Genomic DNA, 17,246 nt, shown 5'->3' on the forward strand with positions numbered 1-17,246 from the left:
GGATGTGCTACTGTAGACAGCTTTGGCTTTGATACAGTTGGATCAAGATCAGATCTAACTCACAAAGAGGATTACGCCCAATAAAGGAGTGACTTCTAAAAAGCACTCGGCTTGAACTTTTCAACTGTGTTTCATTGAAGAGAAAATGAGAAGAAGTTTGGCGTCATTAAAAAAGTCAAAGTTGAGAGGTATAAATTATATGCAAGTTTCCAAATAAAATAAGAAGTGGGACCAATATGTTGTCAGGTTGTTTTTATACAAATAGTTGCTCATCTTTGTCTGAGTGACTGCGCCTTAGCTTGAGTCCGGAGAGTATTTTTTGAGCAGGCGATGTCACGATGTGCTCCATAGAAAGAGGAGATTTTGGTAAGTGACCAAAACCGTGTCCTTTATCAACAGACAGTCTTTGCCTCCTGTTAGGATCAGGTTCTGGCGTCGCCGCTGCCTTCATTTTCACCGGGCATCTCAAGTCCAACCCCAGCATGTACTCCACCACTTCCCGAGGGTTTACCGGGGCATCTGGTTTAGCCTCCGCTCCAAAAACGCCCTGTTGTGAAAGTCTGGACTGGGCAGATTTTGGAGGTCTTTGTGTCCATGGATCTGGAGATGAGCTGCGGCTGCTGTCCGCGCTGCCCGGGCAGCTCCTGGAGGGGGCGGACTCCTGTTTTGCCATGGGGGGTGAGCCTCGGGCCGCGGTGTTGTTGTGGTTGACGTGGTGCCGATGGTACTTCACAGGTTGTCGGGTAAAACGATAATGTGGATGGCTTGAAAATACTGAGTCTACGGGTTCCTCCTTGGATTCGTTTGCAGCCTCCTTCAGAGCCAGGACTTAAAAAGAGAAGACAAAACAAATCATTAGAATGTCTTTCAAGGTCTGATGCCTACTTGTTATTGCTTTGCCTTGTATGTTCCACAGTGTTGCATTACAGGTATTTTTTTACTACGCACAAAAATACCTTAAAAACATGCCCTTTTACAGTCTCCAAGGATCTGACCCATAGTGTTTTTGTAAATTGTAAACTTCCTAAACTTATATCATATGCTGGTTATTTGGTAATGTAAAGAATATCATGCATTTTAATCGATATAACCTGAAAAGCCAAAGCAAAAATGCAAAAAAATAAGGCACGAGTTGGAAAAAGAAGTGGTCTAGAATTGGGAGTTTGACAAAAAGTGTTTGAAACTCAATCCTGTGCTGGAAGTATCTGGTGCAGAGAAAGGACTGGCCTAGTTTCACCAAAGAAATGCATCACCAAGATGAACTCTGAGACTATTGGATATTTTACTAAGCCCCGCCTACCTGCGCTCTCATTGACTCCGGGGCTGAGCTGGTCCACTGCCTCATTGGATGAAGATTTGTCAGATATATAACCCTCGCTTGAATCTCTCTTGAATTTGCGAGTCTGTTGGAACGACATTGGTTTATATTGTTATTGTCTAAAGGAAATGATTAAATCTAGCCCTGCAACTTGGGGCAAAGAATGGGGAAAGGAAAAAGGAAAAGAGGAGTTAGCAGCAGGAAGCAGCAGCTATTGATCAAAAATCGAATGAATAAAGCGTATAATTGTTTACCTCTAAAGAGCGTGGACGCTCTCTTGTTGAGGACTCTTGGTCTTGACAGTTGAACTCGTCTTGGTCTAAAGGACAAGAAGCTCTGGGTGGAGTTTGTGGCAGCGGTGCAGTAGGAACCGGAGGAAGAGGCGTGCAGGACCGCTCTCCAAAGACTTTACTGTGGTGTGAGATGAGGAATTCAATGAGTAGAGCCTGGTAGCTGGTCTCCTGCAGTGCCAGCATGGTGTCTGAAGCCACTAGGGGGCGCAGTAGTGTAGGTCCAAAGACGATACCCAAATTACTGGCACACATTTTGTTTTCCGTGTTCTCTGAAACTCTGTGGAGAAAACGGACAGCGAAGTGACGTAAGACAAAGCATTGAAGTTTCTGCTGTTAGAGTTTTTTTTCCCTCTCTCTCTTATTTTTATATTTAAAATTTCACGAAATATTTGGGTTTTGTGTAATTTAAAGAGCGATACTTCTAAACCAAGGGATAGCAATTAAGTAGAACTTCAAAGAACCAATTTGCAAACAATCTGGTTCAAAACAAGGAATAATAAAAATCCAACAATAGATAAAGACAAAGCTCTATGAGTTAATCAGGGGTAAACAAGGACTAAACTTGGATTAAACCAGGCCTAAACCAGAACTAAACCCAAACTAAACCAGATTTTAAAAAACTAGACTAAACTAGGATTAAACCAGGTCAAAACTAGGGCTAAATAAAGGTTAAACTTACAAGGTTAGACTAAATCCACACTAAACCAAGACAAAACCTAGATGAAACTAGAGCCACAACCAGGACAAAACAAGGGCTGAAGTGGGACTAAACTAGAAATAAACCAGGACTAACCCAAGGCTGAACCAGGACAAAACCAGGGAAAACCAAACACAATCTAATCTAGCACAATCTAGGACTAAGCTGGCCCAAACGCCCAAACAGAACTGTGCAGTTCAAAAGTTCCGCTAATTGATGGCCCCCGTTTTCCATATTTTAGTATGTAAAAATGCAGAGGTGGGCTCTCACTTTTGCAGGTGACAAATCAAGTGCAGCAGAGTGCTGTAACAGTGCGTAGGAAGTCTGTGTAAAAGGATCTGTAGGCTGCCGATAACGTCCACGATCTCATTAGTGTCTGGAGGTTGTTGCCTTTCGCTCAGATGCTGAATAGTTTTGCCCACATCGATGAAGTCGTTGTACAGATCAAAAGTGAGTAAAGGCTCGGGAAGCTGTAACAGACAAGATTACAAAGTCTTACACAAATGAGCTATAACACTATGAACGTGTAAAGTAGTTTAGTAAAATGTTTTCCTGTGAATGGTCTGGTATTCGGGGTGGGCAATATTGACAATCTCAATATATTTTTATATTATCTCGAGAACTTTTTCCAATGCAGAATATGCTAAAATGTTACTTGAAATGTCTTGGTTGATGCTCAAGTCCAGCACAAAATTTGAATGGACAATAAAATTAGTCACAAATGTGCAGAAGTATCACTTTTTATCCATGTCTAGGAGATTACACTAGACTTTTCCGTCTCTATTTGAGCTCATGTTTAAGACTTTTAATTAAAGACGGTATAAGCAATATTCTATTTCTGCATATCTCCAGAACAACTGTTGAAATACTATCCAGGTTTGAACACAATTGATCGAAAGTGAGGAGAAGGTGACGCCGATACAAATCAAAGGATGTAAAACAGTGCGGTCCAAGCTAAAAGACAAAGCACTATGGCTCAAATAACAAGACAATCACCGTGGTTTTGGTCAAAGACGATCAAACAAAATACGGTACCTCTTTGAAAAAGTGTTTTAGAATTGATGTGATATCATGTGGCGACAGGTCGGAAAGATCCACCAGCTCCTTCTGCTCCTCAAAGGCCTGGCAAAGCTTCTGAATGCGAGGCTTGGACCCACTCACGCGGTACACGCCCTAAATCGCACATTACAAACAAAACACTGTCGTTAATATATTTAAAAAAACACAAAAAACACCCGAATATGTTGTAAATAGCTCCTTACCTGAACACAGAGAGCACGGCTCTCAATCTCAGTGATGCAGTGCAGCACCACAAAGGGGACCTCATCTGGTTTGTCGCGGGGCAGAAGCGACAGGTCGACTCCGAAAACCGAGCCCTTGGCGTGTTCACACTCCAGCTGGCACAACTCCATACACTTTCTATGCAAGGCCAAACCACACTAAAAACACAACAGGGGCATTTCAGCGTCGCTAAAACACATATAAGTGAGACAACAGACCTTTTCTTCCATAAATAATGTCCTATAATTGATTGGATTTCTTATGGTGAGTTATTTTCGGGACACTGCCTAACGCACGTACCTCTTCGCACTCAACTCCATTCACAACGATGTAGTTATCACACTGTTTGCACTTGACCATTTTGCTTTTCATCTTTCTGAGTCGGTGGGTCAAGGCGGCTCGAGAGAGTGGACGCGATTTGCACGGCGAGTCGCTCAGGCCCTCTGCAGAAGGAACACAAACGATGGTTTACATGAAGTACATTCGCAGGGATATTTGTTAAGAAACATTATGGCCCTATCCCTGTATGTGGAAAGGCACACAGAGCAGATGCACAATCACATGAAAACAAAGCGACGTTAGACACAAAAAGGTGGCTAGACTGAAAAAAATGGTATTAAAAGCATTTGCATATTCACAAATAATTGAGAATAATTCATGTGCATAAAGACAGTGATTGAAAAGAATTGAATGATAAAGTGCATCAGTATTTTGGCTTATTATATATTCTTTTGTGCAGTGTGGTCACTTCGGTTAAATAACAGTTTAGTCCTTGTTTGTTTGGTTTGACCTCGCTAAGTCTTAAGTCTCTGTGTTCAAACCTGATTCAGATGCCAAGTCTCGCTCGTCCAGATCGTCTGATGACACGGTCAAAGTGGACGCGGTTTTGGGTAACCTCCTGTTATTGTGAACTTTAATGAAAAGGTAAACCCTGGTTAGATTTTACATATATTGTTTTTTTTTTTTAAATAACAAGGTACAGTAGGTAAATTAAGTTAGGTTTACCGGGACTGGACAGGGACTCCATGCTCCCTCCAAAACTGTCACAGTCACTATATCCCCATCTCTCTATGGCACAGCAAACAATAAAATAACAGTTAAACATTGTAAAAAATCTAAATCCTCAAACAATATGTCAACAAAAACAACACAACATATTAGTTTAACAGATCATTAAACACCAGATCAAATTGATATCTAAAAGTTTGATAAAACACTAATTATGTTACTGTATTCAAAATGAGGAAACAAAAAGGGCTGACAAACTGCTAGAGCGCATAAAAAGTGCAATCAAAACGTACTTCCTTCACTAGAACGTCTGCCTAAGCCATCGTCTGTCCCAGGATAGGGGTCCGTCAGGGTTGAGAGAGGATTGCTGGTTTTCCGTTTGTTCCTTTAACAAAATTTAAAAACATTACTAATCATATTGATTTTTGGCGTGTCTTGAGCGCTACAATGATGAAGCCGTTTACGCCACCCTTTGGTCTGATGTTCCTGGAAGGTGAAGACATGCAGTGGCTGTTCTTGCCGCGGTTTGCTGAGAATGTACAGGCGGTACGGCTCTCCGGGCTCCAGCGACCGAGACGTCAGCTCCAGGTTGCGATAACCCAGTGGCACCGGCTCCGTCTGCTGCCACTGGTAGTGAAACATGTTTACTGTGGCCTAAAAAAGACCAGATTTAAATGTTCATCATACAGCAGCGTAAAATGAAATTACCCTATTTTTGCCGGACTATAAGTTGCCATAAGTCACACCAGCCAAAAAATGCATAATAGAGAAGAAAAAAACATATATAAGTCGCACTGGAGTATGAAATGTGGTTACAAGTGTGAAAATAACTAATAATATCACATATAAGTCATATAAGTATGTATAAATATAAGTATAAGTCGCACCCCGGCCAAAACGATAAAAAAAAGGTTCGACTAATAGTCCGGAAAATACGGTATATTAGAATGTAGTTTTCGACATAATCTTATCTTTAATGTTTCTTAAATGTGGTTTTATGCTAGTTCCGATAACGAACAAGACAATTTTTTGACAATCCTACTTGCTACAAATACCAAAAGATGACCAAAAGAGGATTAGACTAAAAAAAATAATATTAAAATGCATCAGTTGATTCAGGAAGGTTGATTAAAGCAGCATATTGTTATTATGTTCACAAAAAGTCATAAATAATAATATATTAAACCTGAACGTGCATTTACCTCTTTTAGCACAGTATCTCCTTGACATATGAGTTTTCTTATGTGTGAAATGATCCTCTCTTTGACTTTCACCAACTCGTCCTGCTGAATCCTGGCATCAGACACACACTGACGGTACAGAAGCTCCACCTCCGTCACCTGATTCAAAACAACTGTTATGACCGCGCAATAATCACACTTCCCCGGCCCTATAATAAAGAGTTATGGCTTACTTTAGTTTGAGCCTCATCCTTAGATTTCTTCCTCTTGTCCAGCGTCTTGGTGCCAGTGTCGTCCGTGGCTTTAGCGCTGACGGCTTTAGCCTTCTCCAGTTCGTCACAGCGCTGGAAGTACTGATGCCGGGCCTTTTTAAGAGCCGTCACTGCCTCGTTCTGACAGAAACAACAGCAAACAACAAGAAAGACACATATGACAATTACTGAAAAAAGTGCAGGAACATACCAGTAAATATACTTATTTTTTTTTGGTGTAAAAATCTTGTTTGCATCAAGTTTTGTGATTATTTGAACTGTAAACGCCACATCAAAATAGAGACTAAACCCGGATCAACCTGGACTAGAACAGGACCAAACCAAAGCTAAGTCAGGACAAAACTCGGCTCATAAAAGGACCTTTTTAAGTTTAAGATTGTTAAGTTCTCCTTTAGTGACGAAAGATGATACTTGCAAAATATAGCGGGTACTTGGTATGAAACACTGCACAAATCTATGTCCTTCACTGCATCTTTAGACTCTGGCAGTGGAAAAAATACTTTAACGTAACTGTACAACTGCATATAAAAAAAGGCTCGACTTGTTCAGTATGTTTTTCTTTGCTAAGATAAGATAAGATAAGATAATCCTTTATTGTCCCACATGGGGAAATTCCATTGATGCAACGCAGGTAGATACAGAGATAGATACAGAAGAAAAGAACAAATAACTTATAGGAAGTTTGAAAAACACTCTCAGTAGAAGATCTCTTATAAAAATCTTAGGATGTCCGCCGGGATAACGTGACGATCTCCGGGTAAGACGACTGGTCTCTGCAGTTTCATGAGTTCCTCCTTTGTGTAAACGCGGTACGGCGCCGGCCGGGGGGGCGCAGGGGGGCCGGGGGGGCTCGGAGCCAGGGCACATCGCGATGACACAAACACTCAATCCAACCGAACAAAGTCAAAACAAGTTGAATTAAAGCGATTCCAGTGCGTGTCCCGATCATTCATGAAGTTCCTCTTTTATATAAACGTGTACCGGCGGCGGCATACTGTACGTCAGGATGGCCGGAGGGCGCGGGGGGGCCGGGGGCTAGCTCAGAGCTAGCGCACATCACGACGAAAACACTCAATAATCCAGCCGAACAAAGTCAAAAACAAGTTAAATTAAAGCCGCAAGCGGCATCCAACGGCCCTCGCGGGCCGCCGGCCTTCCGACTCTGCGCTTTCGACTTGATAAAGATGGCGCCCTTATTGTGTTGAATTAAAAAAGAACTTGACAGACGGAGACACATTGGACATGGCCAATCCAGTGCAAATGAACACAAGTGTCAGTCAAATGTGCTGCTCCGCCGCACAGAGACCGTAGCACTTAGAATATAAATATGGATAACTTTTGATGCCCCGCTTGTGTAGATGATATTTCCCAAAGTAAAGCTTGATCGAGCTATTGCCCACGGAGGAGTTTGTTAAAGTGTGAAGCATAAATTTGAACATTTCATAGATTTAGCGTTTTTCCCATTTGTGACAGTATATTTGCAGCTCCACGGCACAGAGACCGTAGCACTTAGAATCCAAATATGACTAACTTTTGATGCTTCCCTTGTGTAGATGATTTCCCCCAAATATGAACTTGATCGAGCTATCGCCCTAGGAGGAGTTTGTTAAAGTGTGAAGCGTAAAAATGTGGTGATTTGAGGGATTTCGCGATTTTCCCATAAGGATAACATGGGATATTTCTGTCATGGCTACGGTTACGCTGTACAAAATATGACTTTGTCTCTCATACTTTTATGATCAGGATGGCAAATTAGAATTTTGTGCAAAATATCATGTCATTTGGAAAAACTCTATTGTTTATAGGCCACTCTGAAGGCCAAATAGTCAGAATTCTGGGAAACGTTTGAGGCTCCGTCGCACAGAGACCTTAAAAGCTATCCTTAAAATTTGGATAACTTTAGATGCCCCACTTGTCTAGAGGACGTACACCGATTTTGAGGTCGGTGGGCAAAACGCACTAGGAGGAGTTCGTCAAAGTTTGAAACAGAAAAATGTGGATATTCGAGAGATTTAGCGGTTTTCCCATAGGGATAACATGGGAGATTTATGTCATCGCTACGACTACGCCGTAAAAATTAAGGCATTTGTCTGATTGGCTTTTTTGATCGGGACGCCAAAATAGAATTTTGGGTAAAGTTTAGAAAATTTTGGTAAAACAAATTTTTGACCTTCAATGTTAATTTAAAGGTCACTCTGTAGGGGGCGCTATCGCGCCCATTTCAATTTTGTCAGCCTAAACTGGTCCAAACTAGAAAGTTTAACAACTGATTCAAATTTGGTCCTAATCGGACTGGTTTTGATCAAATGGGAGCAATTTTTAGATCTGCAATATTCCAAAATAAGTTGTCCAACTTTGCGGCTGCGCCGCACACAGACCGTAAAAGGTATTTCAAAAAATTGGATAACTTTAGATGCCCCACTTGTCCAGAGAACGTACGCCGATTTTGAAGTTGGTGGGCAAAACGCCCTAGGAGGAGTTCGTCAAAGTTTGACGTGAACAAAATGGCTAACACAGCGTGTTTTCATTTTCAAAGGAAGATGGCGGCCATAGGGTAAGTCTGGGGGCGTGGCCACAATGATTTTTTTTGTTTGTCCTCACGAGAGGAATGCGTGTCCCGAATTTCGTAGCTTTACGTCAAAGTTGACCTCGGGGCGTCTCCCATAGGCGCAATGTATTTTGACTTTTGTCGGTGGCGCTGTCGCGCCATTTTTTAACGAAAAAAAAAATGGCCCAGAAAAAATTTAATTTTTCGCCGATTCTGAATTTTGGGCAAAGTTTGGTGAGTTTTTGAGCATGTTCAGGGGGTCAAATTAGAGTTCAAAGCGATGAAGAACAAGAAAAATAATAAATATAGCCGCAAGCGGCAATGATCGGCCCTCGCCACGCCGCCGCCACACCGCCGCCACGCCGCAAGAGGAGGGGGCGCTAACGCGCCCCAATTGTCCTTTTATCACGCCTACTGCTGAATCTGTGACGCTGTCACATGTTCTCCCCTTTGTTTTACCATCAAAAAGCAATTTTATTTTGAATTCTTGGCAAAATGTGCGGCTTTGCCGCACAGACACCGTGACTCTTTGAATGAAAATGTGGATAACTTTTGATGGTCCTGAAGATGAGTCTCACCAAATTTCAGGTTAATAGGGCTGACGCCCTGGGAGGAGTTTGTGAAAGTCTAAAGTGTAAACATGTTCTGGCCCCATTGGAATAACATGGGAGGTTTCGGTCATCGTTACGGCAACGCCATAACAATTATGACATGGGTCTCATTGACTTTTTTGATGGGGATGCTAAAATTGAGTTGTGTGTCAAATTTCATATAATTTCGCAAAACTAAACATTTAACCTCCATATAAAATCTGTAGGGGGCGCTGTGGCGCCAAATGAATTTATTTCACTTCAAGTAGGTTTAGGGCAAAGAGTTTAACAACTGATTCTAATTTGACGCAATTCGGACTTTATCTGCGCAAACGGCAGAAATTTTAAATATGGGAGATTTCTGAAATTTTTGTTACAGTTTGCGGCTTCGCCGCACAGAGACCGTGAGAGGTATCAATGTAATTTGGATAACTTTTGATGTCCCACTCCTCAGTAGCATTTTCACCAAATTTCAGCTTTTTAGGGCCAACGCCCTGGGAGGAGTTCGTAAAAGTACGACGTTTGGAAAGACTCCGAAGTCATGTTTAGCCATTTTTGAAGCAATATGGCCGACATTTGGTTCGGGGGACGGCGTTGCCGTAATAATATTTTTTACTTCTCTTGTCACCATCTACCTCTGCGCCAAATTTCATGATTCTACGATCAGATTTTTTTTGGGTCATTTCCCATCTCTCAATGCATTTTTGGTACATTTGGTGGCGCTGACGCGCCAATTTTTTTTATTTTAGAAAAGGGAAATAGCCAGAATGTAGAGAGGCACGATTTTTAGAGGTGTGCAAATTTTTGTGACTTTTCGTCAATGTTCACTGGGTGAAAAATAGGGGGGTTGGTCCCGAGAAGAAGAAGAAGAAAGAAAGAAAGAAAGAAAGAATAATATTCCGATGCGAAAACAATGTTTCCCATTTTTCAAATATCATAAACTATACATTTTCGGAAAGCGCTCGCGCTTTCCTACCTCATGGTGTGGGTCCCTGGTCACTGACGGGTACTTTCGATAATTTTGAGTGGGCTCCGCCCACTTTGTGTTTTTGGCCCTCTATACAGTAATAATGTTCAATTTTTGCATTACATGCTTATATGCACGGAACATGCAAGAGATGGGGAACGTATTCGTGAGCTACTTAGCGCAAATGAGTGCTTTATATGGGGTCGTCATCCCAATTTAAAGTGCTCGTTTAGTGCGAACTTTTGCACGGGCTTCGCCCGTTTACAACGGTAATGTTCCATTTTCCTACAACTAATTAGTATGCACGGGGCGTGCATGAGTGGAGGAGTGCGTTAGTGAGTGTTTGGAAGTGGGCGAGCGCTTCGCGCTCGATTTCGTGCGCACTACGTGCGCACTTTCGCAGCCGTGCTTCGCACGGCCTTACGAGATTAATAGGCCTCTCGCCAGCTTGTGGCGCTCGGGCCTAATAATATTTTTAGCAAAAACAATATAGCCGTTTCCACTATAACAACAAATTATACATCGTTTGAAAGCTCTAAGCCTTCCCGATGCCGCCATGGGGTGGAATCATCATTACGAGCGCTTACGCGCTCGTCACTCCCTATTCCGTCGGGATGCCCCGCCCACTCCCCATAGACTTCCATTGATTTGAGCAGATACAAGCATGGCCCATGCCTGCGGCATAGATTCTCGCATACGGGACAATGCCAGGAGGGTTTTTGAAGGAATGCAGCGCTTCGCGCTGCTGTTGTCAACAATTAGTGAATGGGCTACGCCCATTCACTAATTGTTGACTATTTCTGTCATAGCAGGAGTAAGTATGCATGATCCATGCCTTCGGCATGGGCTAGTTCACTGTACTTGCCAGGGGCGACGGGGCACCAAACATGCGGGCTGCGCCCGCATGTTTGGTCAGACAGTTGCAATAGGTCAGACAGTTGCAATAGGCCCTCCGCCCTGCTGGGGCTCGGGCCTAATTAAAGCGATTCCAGCACGTGTCCCTATTGTACAAGTAAAGTAGATTTTTTTTTTACAAAATACAAAAGATAAAGCACAATAAGTGTGAAAAAAGTGTGAGAAAAGAGCGGAGCGTTTACACCGGGCTGCCAGCTGGACCGGCGCCTTTGTGACGAAAGTCAAATCGAGATAACGTATTTTAATATTTACCATCTTCCGTTGCTCTCTTGCCCACTGCTCTTTGAACTCCCGGCGCCACTTGTCAATCTCATTTTTCTTGGCGGACAAGGCCTGCGGGTCAGCGACATAAACGAGGAACATCGATCAGAAGAGGCAGGCGATGTTTTGTAATTAGTACTGGACTTGCTGTTAGCGTTACCTGGTGACAGCGGTGTTGTATCAGGTCAGACATCTTTCTTGCCATGAGACTGTTTTTGATGTCATAATCGAAGGCCGTTGTGAAGATGCACTGCATAGGCATCATTTCCTTTGAATAAAACCACAAATCATATGTTAATGTCAGATGTTTATGTCCAAAACAACGTCACAATTTTGTTTTCTTAAAGGTGCACTATGTATCTTTTCTGGTGAAGGGAAAACCACCTGTTTGTCTCCATTGAAATTAACTGTAATTGTTCAATTACAGTTATTTTAATGACTCAAAAATACCTTGAAAAACATTCAAGACAAGCAATAGGCGTACGCTCCGCTAGAAAAGTTTAAAAGTGCACCTTGAAGTGAACTATTCTCTAATTTTACCTGTGCCACTGTGGATTTTGCCCCCTCGGCTGCTTTTATAACGTTCTTTGCAAACTCTTGCTCTGTGAAACAAAATACAAAAATGCATTCATTCAGCTGTCATTAAGTTTTAAAGGGACGAAACGAAATAAATAAACCCCAAACTCTAAATAAAACAAATAATGACTGAATGGCTGAAGGTTTTGGGACAGCCTCCTAAACTCCAGCTGCATATCTTTTTTTTTGTAGCGTTATGCAAATCAACCAAAGTGATGTCCAAATGCAAATGTTTGACAACTGTGAATATCCCTGTTTGGAAATGCGCCTCAAGCATGTGCTGATATAGTAATTTCCTTTATGAATGATATAGTGTAGCTACAGATATGTCATGCTGCTCATGTCATTTCTATGTCAAAATCTAAAAGCTTAACCAGGACTAAATATTGAATAAACCAGGAATAAATGTCATAAGTGGATCAAACAAAGGGAATAATTGAGCGCTGGTGGAAAAGGCCGGTGAACCTCATTGTTTGGTGCAAATTGACTAATCTGTAGTCTTGCAATAATTGAATTAAATGCCCCTCACAATGTATTTCACTGACAAAATCAATGCATGCTCTTATTATTTGGTTAATTAATAATCGTGATTGATTACACAGGGCAAAATACATTCATAATAACAAAAAATAATAGTAATCGTAACCATTTTAGAAGCAAAATTAAAAAAAATTCAATTCCGTCTATGTTTTATTTTTTTTGTCTGGTTGTTTATTACACATTAGCTTTACTTTATCACTCATAAAGTTGGATTTCATAAAGCTGGTCACATACTAGAGGAACTGGAATCAATAATCATGATTAAATGTAAAATCGAATGGTTTTGCCTCACAGTAACCACATGTAGCGACACAATATCAAATACATTTTTCAAACTCAGTCAAATACAACACCGTCTCACCCAGGCTGATCCTCTTCTCCATCCAGTTGAGGAGGTCCTTGGCGTAGCGGCACCACATTTTGGCGTATTGGAGGGCGGTCTCCACTCCATCGTCGCAGCGACACAGGGCCAGGTCTGCCTCCTGAGCTGAGAGGGAGTACATCAACGTCACCGTGAGGGCTCTGAGCTTTAGAAAACCCAGGGATGTACACACTGGCAACAGGCAAAAAATGTGCACCAGCCCAAAACAGGAATCAAAGTCTTCAACGTGCACGTCATAGTCTCCAAAGCAAATCCAGTAAACTGCACAATCGTTCCGGTGGCGTATCCTCTTGCAAACGAAAATTCAATACTTGTTATAGTGGTAGTTGATCTGCCCTACGGGGCCAAAAATCGCGTTAACTTCCCGTGTCCCTCTTCCTCTCGGTGCCCCTCCCTCTTTCACCTGTTCACTTGTATTCAGTCACAAAGAGTCATACACACAGTCAGTTGATATGATCATCACGGGGGATTTTCCTTTATGTGGGAGGTTAGCTGTGCGCTCGCTTGTCGTCTCGATGTGCTCGTCAAAGACTCACCCCCCACAACTCCTGCCACCACATTTTTAGTTGGCTTTAAATATTTGTTGTCACTACTTTTTTGTTTTACTTCCGCTAACACACTATTTGTCTACTTCCAAGTACGGTTTAGCTGATACTGCAAGCAGCAAAAGAGGATGTGACAAACAACTTCCCTTTGAAATCATCCAGAGAAGTGTGATTTGCTTCTTTTACCGAAACCGTCCCCGAAAGAAAGCAGGCTGATCCAGACCAGAAAAAGCAGTTGAAAGAAGGCAGTATATTCCTCATGGATCCACGTGTACTTTGGGTCCCAGGTTGACCTCCTATAGCCGCTGAAACGTCTCAGGTTTCAGAAATCCCTGTAGGGTTCGTGTGTCTTCGTGCAGTGCGTTCGGGGATTAGACTGCTCCAGATTGTGACAGACAGGCTTTAGCTGCGAGTAGAGGTTTACCACCTGGAGTGTGACTGCGTGAGCTGAGCTGGCTCTCAGACTGATATACCCGAACTCCCACAAGACACGGGAAGATGCTTAAATTTGAATGCACAACGCTGCTCTCTATGTAGTATATACAATAAAGAAACACACTGTATTTTAAGGTGCACTGTGTAATTTTACTGGTGTGGGGAGTTTGCCACCTGCTGGTCTCAAAAGAGAGGTTTTTTCCACGTTTTGCTTGGAATGCTTAGAAGTATGGCATTAAACAGGAGACACCCCAAGTTACAAGTCAGATCTGTCGAAAGGCGACGACGCTCACAGTGAGAATGGTTGTTTTTCAAGGTATTTTCTTTGCAATAAAACAGCTGAAATTGAGTAAATGCAAGATACAGTAGATAACTTTAATTATAACACAATTGTTACACATTTCTGAGTAAAGCAGGAGGCGTACCGTGCACCAGAAAAGTTACATAGTGCACCTTTAATTTATGAACATATTTTCTTATTTCTTTTGCATTTTCCACTGATTTCTTTTGACATTTTCCACTGTCTAAATGTTTTAATCCATTCACCCTTTGACCCACATAGTATAATAGCACACTTACACGCCCGTTATCACTTTTCACCACTATCCCATTGATTCACTCACTCATAACTTTTTTTTTGGTTGGTCTTGTGCCGAGGTAAAAAACGTAGAGCAGCTGTCCCCACGTTAAATCCTTGGCTCTTAAACTAATCTGGTTACGGCAAGGCAATTACAAATGCCCCTTAATTATGTTGAAACATCTTAAAAGGAAGACAGTGAATTGCAAGGTGTCCCAAGATCACAAATAATGGAGAATATTCACAGTAATATTCAAGCTTACCACGTGTGTTTTGATCTGCTTCTGGTTCATCGTCATCGCCATCATCATCATCATTCTGCGGATGATCATTTGGCTAAAAGAAAACACAAAACTCACCACTGGAACATAATGTCATGTCTATTTTATTATTAACAAGTCAGTCATATTTCCTTACAGGCTCATCGTTTGGCTCTGTGGACTCAGCACTTCCGACACTCGGTGAATCAATATCAGCCAGAAGATCCTCCCCTGCACTGAGTGTAGAGAGACGAGAATGAGCAATTCTTACGTCGGCAAATTGTTACTTAAAGGTGCACTGTGTCAATTTTCTGTTCAGGGATACACCCATTGTTTCCCTGGAGATATTGTTGCTTTGCCTTAAGTGTTCCGCAATATGGCAGTCATCTTATCCCTCTTAATTACAGCTGTTTGTTGCTAAAATACAAATAAAACACATTCTTATTGTGAGCCGTTCCACAGATCTTACTCGTAACTTGGCATGATGGCTTGTCTCCATGGAGATAGGTAAGTTTAATGCGATACTGTGGAAGGAGGCAAGCAGGTGTCGGACAATCCACCAGAAAAGTGACATAGTTGGAGCTTTAAGTAAGCGTTATTAAGCCTATTTGGTGTAAAGTTGATATTTTATGCTAAAACCACAATGATCAAAGATAAATTATAATATATAACTGTTTTACCACAGCAGGATAATACTTACTTGATAATCAGGGACAGTTCAAAGTTATCAAAGTCCCGGAGGATCTCACTGTATCTCTTGGTGTCAGATTTACGAAACACTCTCTTCACCTCTGAAAAAATACAATACAAATAAATACAATCCACAGCAAAAACTATTGCACACGTCTCCATCTCCATCTTGTGAGGGCCAATGTCAGTCTCTTCAACTATGGGCCTGAAGTGGGGCACATCCTGGACAGTGGTGGGTTAGTAATAAGGCTGACATAAAACAATAAGCGGTTCAAGAGTTCAAAAAGACCTTTATCTTGGAAGGAAACATAGTAAATATATTGTAGGATCTGACTGAGTCCATGTAAATCAGGGGTGGACAATTTTATCCCCCCAGGGCCATATAGGCAGAGGGCCGGCCACAATCATTACATTAGTGCATCAAATGATCATCATTATAAGCACATTTCTGTAGAATGTAGGCTATTTAATCTATAATTTTATTTATTTATCTTTACATTGAATCTTTATTAAGGACACAAGTGCAGACATGTGTTCCAAGACAATTAAAGAAATAGATATAACAATTATCATCAAAAACGAATGCCCAAGTCTGACGTAGATGCTATAGCTTTGCCTAAAATGTTAAACCGTATGGCATTAAACTATATGACTATAACTGTATTTTCTATCTACAAAAAAGCATTTTTACTGTGACTGATCTGACCTGTTACTTGACCTGGGGGCATCATCTGTTTGTCTACATGCATAGATAAGTTAAATGCCATACTGTGACACTTTCCAGGCAATGCAACATCTCCATGGAGACAAGGAGGTGGCCTTTAATACCAAACTATTACTGACACATGTGCAGTAATTTAACTTTGCTTTATGGTGCAGCCCGATATAACATAAAATAGAACTGTGTGAAACTCTCAGTGGAGAAACTGCAGATTTTAAGAACGCATACTGATCAAATATAAAATAATGTGTCAAATAATATGTCAAAAATGTCTGTCACAAATAAACAAGTGATATGATAATATACGGTGATGTACTTGAGTTGCTCGTGTTACTTCTGGTTGAAATACAAGCTCCAACTCTTTCTGCTTCTCTCTCTTTGGTAAACCACATCCTGTTCACAGTTTGTGTCACATCCCATTAAGAGCGACAAAAGCACTTGCTTTGTCAGACCTGCAGCTTTCTCACCAAAATAAATGATACCAGAATAGCACGTACAGTAACGGTGAGATATAATTTACACGTTGTTGAATCTGACCACTGATTAAAGGCTGTATTCGACTACAACGGCGTGAGAAAGTGCAACATACATGACAAAACAGAACCAAATCTGATGAATAGGAAGTATATTCAAGTGTGCATTGGACATAAACTAGTCATTAGTCATGAATTGCACACAAATGTACCTGTTGTTTGAGAGACATCACAGCTTGGCCCTTGATCTTCTTCCATTCCTGCAGACACTTGAACAGAGACCATCAGCAGCTCTAGTGACGCCTCATCTTTCCTCAGACTGAACCTCTCAGAACATCAGACAATGTGACTTCAGCAATCTGTCCGTTACATTTCCAAATGGCAGACGTGGGGTTGCTGCTGCTGTCGCCCTGTGGCCTACATGGGGCTTTTTGGTGGTTGGCCAATGCTTCTGCACTGAGAGAAGAGGAAGTGCATCCTCAAGTCAACTCTGGTGGCCCCACCTATCACACCGACAAGGTGCCACGCAATCTGAGCTTATTTTCGGTGAGTTATGAAACTATTAAGGCACGCATGCCGTTTATGACAGCACACAGACGTATTAAAGGAATGTTGATCAGGCTGCAAAGAGATAAGGCTTCTAAATTGTGCTCTACATCGCCATCTAGTGTTGTGAAGTTGCTCTTAATTGAGAAATAGAGACGTATCTGCCCATG

The 17,246-nt window shown here is 41.7% G+C and overlaps 1 protein-coding gene across 1 annotated transcript; it reads right to left on the reverse strand.

The window, feature by feature from the left end:
- Positions 1-237: 237 nt before the first annotated feature.
- Positions 238-16,969, reverse strand: gmip (GEM interacting protein). The gene is made up of 21 exons (XM_072443102.1): positions 16,743-16,969; positions 15,347-15,437; positions 14,804-14,882; positions 14,650-14,722; positions 12,809-12,934; positions 11,872-11,933; positions 11,492-11,599; positions 11,323-11,403; positions 6,012-6,170; positions 5,800-5,937; positions 5,067-5,251; positions 4,891-4,982; positions 4,595-4,657; positions 4,411-4,500; positions 3,890-4,032; positions 3,571-3,747; positions 3,344-3,481; positions 2,579-2,778; positions 1,573-1,888; positions 1,301-1,403; positions 238-828 (listed from the first exon to the last, which is right to left on the reverse strand). Exons 1-21 carry the CDS (start codon positions 16,813-16,815, stop codon positions 254-256), a joined length of 3,072 nt encoding a protein of 1,023 aa, XP_072299203.1. The 5' UTR covers positions 16,816-16,969; the 3' UTR covers positions 238-253.
- Between the last annotated feature and the right edge of the window lie 277 nt (positions 16,970-17,246).

This window comes from Eucyclogobius newberryi, unplaced genomic scaffold (assembly GCF_026437365.1).
Source record: "Eucyclogobius newberryi isolate DKJ021-1_F unplaced genomic scaffold, fEucNew1.0.hap1 SCAF_13, whole genome shotgun sequence".
NCBI lineage: Eukaryota > Metazoa > Chordata > Actinopteri > Gobiiformes > Gobiidae > Eucyclogobius > Eucyclogobius newberryi.